At 36.9% G+C, this 6,596-nt stretch overlaps 1 protein-coding gene across 1 annotated transcript; it reads left to right on the top strand.

Moving 5' to 3' along the window:
• The first annotated feature begins 3,013 nt into the window (after nucleotides 1–3,013).
• Nucleotides 3,014–4,246, top strand: LOC134747165 (diphthamide biosynthesis protein 3). The gene is made up of 3 exons (XM_063681748.1): nucleotides 3,014–3,206; nucleotides 3,349–3,423; nucleotides 3,933–4,246. Exons 1-3 carry the CDS (start codon nucleotides 3,099–3,101, stop codon nucleotides 3,999–4,001), a joined length of 252 nt encoding a protein of 83 aa, XP_063537818.1. The 5' UTR covers nucleotides 3,014–3,098; the 3' UTR covers nucleotides 4,002–4,246.
• The last annotated feature ends 2,350 nt before the right edge of the window (nucleotides 4,247–6,596 follow it).

Here is a 6,596-nt window from a genome sequence, read left to right as displayed (position 1 = left end):
TATTAGTTAATTTTTATTCTTTTATTTTTGACATGTTTCCAGTAACTTAGTTAATATTTTAGTAATACATATTTTAATTTTTAAGTTTGTATTTTAATTTTAATAGATTTTTATGTTTCAAAGCTTTTATGAGCCACGTTGCTTGAATTAAATGAATACAAAAATAAAATAATTATCCTTATAGTTATTTAGGTAATCGAATTTAAACTGTTGTGAGACATACTAATATTAAATCATTTTACGGTTTAGACTCAAACATGTCGCGCGAGTGACTAAAACAAGTGAGTCTAAACCGTAAAATGATTTAATATTTAGGTAATCTTAGTGATTCAAGTAGAATCAATTTTACCAATCTTTAAACAGATCATGCCGAGCTCACCTATGACTTACCTGTGGAATTCTGGACATCTCTGGACTTGTCGTGTGAAGTTTTACTAAGGTAAGGATGACCATATTTCTACTATACAGAAACAAGCTACAATTATAATAATGCAATGTTCATGTGTAACTATGTATTTAAAATAATATAATCTATGCGAAGCAGAAATTTCTATTGTAATACCACTGAGTTATAATTGATGTTGAATCGGGAAAGAGTATCAGTGTTAAAGATGACACTGTTAATCATTCCTAACAAAATTATGTATCAATCTCATCCCCTTTGGTACATATGTTCTGTCCCTCACGGTCGCACGGGTGCACATCTATATAAAATACTAGGTGTATGGTCTTGGTTGGTACTTCAGTGTATGGTGGCGCCGCCTATTTACTGTTTTTTACGGTCACTTTTCGATACATGAAGATTCATTTTCTTACCTCTACCTTCCATAGATGGTATAGAAAGGATGTCAATCTCTTATGGCAGAATTGTTGCAAAAGTGACCAGCTTTCAGCTGTAAATAATAGTTCCTAATCTCTCCGGTGGCGCTAGGTAGGCTCTGAGACCAAAGAATATTGTAATATACATATAGGAGACTCTATCTTCCTCTTCTCGTGTCGATGGTTTCAGACTGTGCGGGACCAGAAGGTAGCGACATTTATCGCCCTGTCTGTCGCATCACGGAGATCCCGCTCAGAGCAGGCCTGCGGGCATGCTGGACAGGATATCATGTGCTCCATCGTTTGTGGAGCCGTCCCACATTGGCATTGGGTGTCTGAGCCGCTTAGGGCGCCCCACTTCAGCATGTTCTCCTTGCTACGGCCGACCCGGGAGCGCAATCGGTTCAAGGCTTTCCAGATCGGCCACGGCTGTTTATGCCCAGCGGGAAGCGTTTCAGCGGGGCGGACGTAGTCGTCAGGAGGGGCGCGGGTATTTTCGCAGTGGGCTAGTCGATTCTGGGACGGCGGAATCCGGATGGCTGCAGTGCACCGCATAAAGCTCCTACGGCTCTTCAGACGAGACGGTGGTAGCTTGTGGCCGTTGAGAGGATGCCTTGGGCCTTGTTCCTGCTTCAATTTTTCGACGCTACACGCCACTTCTCTGCGGGTTTCCGGGGGCGCAATTCCTGTCAGAGGGTAGCTTATTAAGCGGAGTTGGTTTGAGGCATCCGGTAATTATGCGGCAGGAGATAAAAGATTGCAGGAGACTCTATGACATGAACCATGGAGGTATAATAATATAGATATGAAATGGGGGAGGGGCAGCAAATAACCCGACCAAATTACGTAGGTTGTTTCTGGTATGTTGTCAGGAATGTTAAAACGTGTTTTTAATTTTGTCGCATTGCTTATGTTCTGTCCCTCACGGTCGCACGGGTGCACATCTGTATAAAATACTAGGTGTATGGTCTAGGTACTTCAGTGTATGGTGGCGCCGCCTATTTACTGTTTTTTACGGTCACTTTTTGATACATGAAGATTCATTTCCTTACCTCTACCTTCCATAGTCCTCAGGCATCCTCAGGTCAGGTTCAGGCATGAATCTAGTATAACTGGATCGGTCATGAGGGGTGGGGGAAAATGACTGAACGGGATAGTCTTATGTTTCTTTCAGTAGGAGTAGCAAAGAAAGCGCTGTTATTGTTTGTCCTTGTCATAGTTTCACTTTTCCACCGCTGCCACAACCAAGGTTGGGCAAACAAATAAGTACGTGACATGTCATGTTTGTTCGTTGCTTGTTTAATTATTGTTGTTTTGTATGAAATTGTGCTTTCTCTTATGAAATATAGTGATGGTTAGCGTTTTGAATGTTTGAACTTTGATAAAATAATGGTGAATTGTTCTGTAATCGGCTGCAATAGCCGCTCTGAGCAAAATTATGAGATCATAACCTTTCACACGTAAGTACGGTATTTTACACCTTCCTCTTAACGCAATATGTGAGAATAACATCGTAAAATTACGTTACACTCAAAGCAATGTAGAATCAAACGATTTCAATAAAAAATATCACAATTATTTACGCAAATTAACAAAACATTATTTGTAAAATTATCCGCCCAAATTACGTAGGTAGGTAGGAGTCTGAGGTCAGCCATTTTAAAACTTCTTCTTAATTTAGCTACATAACAATCACGTTAGGGATACCAGATGAAAATATCATAATTTTATGGGTAATTTTGACCTCGAAGTTTTTTTGCACTTCTAATTAAAAAAAAAAAACATTCTTTGTGAAGATTAAATGTGATGTACATTAATTGGTGTGATTGCGATTTCTTTAAATTAAAACCCATAATACATTTTATTTACTAAACATGTTTAGTTTTGCACCACCTGCGCGAATTATAGGAGGTATTTCATTGTTCATACGCCTAAAAAAAACGGCCCATTGACATTTTATTTAACAATTTTTTAATACCGTCAAACAAGCTAACTTTGCCTCCAGGGTAATCGCCCCAACGTGATATCAAATATTGGGACAATTTTTACCAATATGGTATCCCCACGTTTATGACGTCATCTATGTCTATCCCTTACGGGCGCACGCGGTAGGCCGCATCTATAGAAATATACTAGATCTATGGATTCAGGTGACGTCAGTAACATCTGTGACAGTGACAAAGAGTATGACAGTGACAGCTACAAAAAGGCGAAGGCTATGTGTGGTGTTGTTGTGATATTAAAAGTTTACATTTCTTTCGACAGTTATTAGATGAACCATGACGATATTTCACGACGAAATAGAAATCGAAGACTTTGAGTATGACGAGGACGATGATATGTATTATTATCCTTGTCCATGTGGAGACAGATTCCAAATCAGTAAGGTTAGAATTATTAGAATCTTATTATTTTCTAATTGGAATAAATGCATATCTTCTTAACTAAGCTGAATATATCCTGTTTATTCATAAAGTATACATTCGCATTGGGTATTTATCTAAAACTTTCAATGGTTTTGTTTTTCAGGAAGAATTAATGGCGGGAGAAGAAGTAGCAACATGTCCCAGCTGTTCTCTTGTTGTCAAAGTTATATACGATTTGGTAAGTAAGAATTTTATTGACCATTTAAGTATATCACACAGTATAAAAGAGGTGTGTAAAGAAATCCTTTAAGTATTCTGAATGAAACATTTTAAATATGGTTAAAAACTGGCAATTGCTTACTGCAGACGGCACTAAATAGGTTTCTACTCATTTAGTTTTGGTTTCTATTTTCTATTATCTCTTAACAATAAATAAATAAAATAAATAAATATTATAGGACATTCTTACACAGATTGACTAAGTCCCACAGTAAGCCCAAGGAGGCTTGTTATGGGTACTCAGACAACGATATATATAATATAAAAATACTTAAATACATAGAAAACACCCAAGACTCAGGAACAAATATCTGTGCTCATCACACAAATAAATGCCCTAACAGGCAACATAACATGTATGTTACCATCTGAAAAAAAACCCAACCATGTGCTGACTGAGACTGCTTTAAAGGCCAATTAGCCACACTTTCAACTGTAATTTATATTTATAATGACATTTGTCTGTAGGAGAAATTCAAATCAGAGGAAGAGGAAGTACACAAAGCGGATGGAGAGAAGGAAGCAGTGAAGGCGTAACCTGACTCAATAGCCATACTGTGTTGAAAATGAAATTGTACACTGCTAGCCCTTAGTTTGAGGCTTCAAGAAGCACTTCTTGATGGACAGTGGTCAGTGATGTTTTGTAATACTCGTAATAAACAGTGATTGGAATTGGTAGTGCCATTTCGTGTGAATGACCTTAAACATTGTACATAGTATGGATAAGACTTGAGATTCTCCGACTCGTATTTCTCACAGAAAATTTTCTTCAAAACGCAAAAGTAATTTTTTTCCTCATTATAAATACATCATTTATTTAAAATTACTTTCGTTTAACAGTTACAATTAACAATAATACAATCATAAAATAAAACACGAAACATCAACATAACTATAATAAATGAACACTAATAAATTATTTATTTAATATCTTTTATTCCATACTTTCTTTGACATTACCTATATAATAGCAAACCATCGGGGCTAGCACGTGATTGGCGCGGCGCGACAGTATCTCGCCGCGAGATAGACTACCCGTCCCTCTTTAATTAATACAGTTAGAAAAAGACGGGTAGTCTATCTCACGGCGAGATACTGTCGCGCCAATCATGTGCTTGGCCTACATAATTTATATAGTACAAACTGCACATTACATTGACGTGCATATGAAGTTGACATTGCAATTGTTTTATCTATGGATGGTATAGAAAGGATGCCAGTCTCTTATGGCAGAATTGTTGCAAAAGTGACCGCTTTCAGCTTTAAATAATAGTTCCTAATCTCTCCGGTGGCGCTAGTTAGGCTCTGGGACAATTGGGACATGAGTATAACATGAACCATATAAGGCAACAAATAACCCGACCAAATTACGTAGGTTGTTTTTGGTAGTATTTCGGTGTATGGTGGCGCCGCCTAATTACTGTTTTTTGATGGACATCTTTTCATACATAGAGATTTGGCTCCTTTATATAAATTTATGATTTTTTTCATTATTTAAATTTATTGGATTTTGATTTTATTGTTAAAAGTTTTGTTTTTATTTTTAATGTATTTACTAACACATAGCTATAACGATGGTACTAACAATATTGTCAGGCCTCCTTCACTCGCTCAAGGCCACGCGCTATATGCCTACCGCTCGGCGTATCGTCGACGATACAACCGACAGAGGGCCGCCGAACGCCCGCCTGAGCGCTCGCACCGCGCGTTTCCCGCGCCTATGCTTCGAAATGCCGAAACCACGTAATTATTGTGCAGTAGATGGGTGTAAAAGTCAAAAAAGGAAAATTTGTCGTTTTTTTCATTTCCGAGAGACGAAGAAAGGTGAGTAGTGTTTTAAATCTCTTTATGAATTTCGTCACCATTTATTTCTTTGAACATAAGTAAGTAAATCGTAAATTAAGGAGTTTTTTGAGTCAGGTTGTTTTTATATTTGATTGACTAATAAAAAATATGGTTGATTCGAAACATTCGTTTTATTACAATAATAACATAATTAACAGTACAACCCTAGCACATTCTTACGATGACGCGTTGGCACGTGACTCGCACGGCGAGCAAGGCAGTCTCGACTCTTTGTGCACGTACTTATGGTACATTTCTTCTCGTCCTGAGCAGCAGGTATTGTTATTAAGATTTTGTAGGCTATTATAGCGTAGGTATTTTCGCTTTAGTATGGGAATGATGTATCTGTTACGTAGTAACTATTTATTAATCTGTGATATTGTATGGAATTTTGAATATTCTGAAATAAAGATATTTTATATAGTCTCCATGGTTTTATCTCTATTTAACTGGCCAGCATATCACAAAATAGGTTTAAACTAATGTGAATTGTTTAAATAGATAGAGGATAATTGGAACTTATTAAAGTAGTACAAAATCAGTTGAAACATTGAAAGGGACCCGGTTACAGTGGTAGCACCTATAAAGACTTTTGTTCTGGGCATTTAAATCTATAATATATCAAAATTCCAGGGCATTTAACTAAAACCACATTTTTCATACATTAGGCCCGCGGTTCTTTAAAACATTTTTTAAACCAAACACACACTTTAAAATTTTCATATCAAATCCCGGGGTTAAAAACTATATCAATACTAAGCTTACGCACCGAAGTCCCGCGAAATGGCACTACCAATTCCGATCACTGGTAGTAAAAGAATAGTGTAAATAAATTTGCTTTAAACAATGAATTAAGTTTGGGCTCTTAGGAATCCCCATGATGAATGGATGACGACTATAAAAAAAAAGTAACAATACAGTAAGCATCATATAGATAGTGATGGCTTATGTGGTGAATTATATTGTAAAACGCCTTAGTTACTATAGAAATATATCTGAACACATCCTTTCCAATGTTTTGACCATCACTTGTTTTGATGCACTGTACAAGTTAACAATATAGCCTCCTGAAGACTTGTCTTTTGAAATTTGCTAGTTTAAATTCAACTCTGTCAAGTTGACAAAAAGTCACAACTTGCTTGGGGCCTATGTACTACGTGTAGGACGCTGGTCCTACACGTAGTACATAGGCCCCAAGCAAGTTGGTGGTGGTAGGATAGATACAAGCTACAATGCAAAAAATTTGGTGGTTTTCGTATTTGTAGGTTTATAAAAGAAAGAAATAAG

This window comes from Cydia strobilella, chromosome 1 (genome assembly GCF_947568885.1).
Source record: "Cydia strobilella chromosome 1, ilCydStro3.1, whole genome shotgun sequence".
NCBI lineage: Eukaryota > Metazoa > Arthropoda > Insecta > Lepidoptera > Tortricidae > Cydia > Cydia strobilella.
This window is presented reverse-complemented; position numbering and strand designations above follow the sequence as displayed.

Bases quoted from the DNA above. Each gene is read 5' to 3' on its own strand.
- LOC134747165 (XM_063681748.1), top strand. From the start codon at position 3,099: ATGACGATATTTCACGACGAAATAGAAATCGAAGACTTTGAGTATGAC. The intron at 3,207-3,348 runs GTTAGAATTATT...TTTGTTTTTCAG, and splicing joins ACAGATTCCAAATCAGTAAG to GAAGAATTAATGGCGGGAGA. The intron at 3,424-3,932 runs GTAAGTAAGAAT...ATTTGTCTGTAG, and splicing joins TCAAAGTTATATACGATTTG to GAGAAATTCAAATCAGAGGA.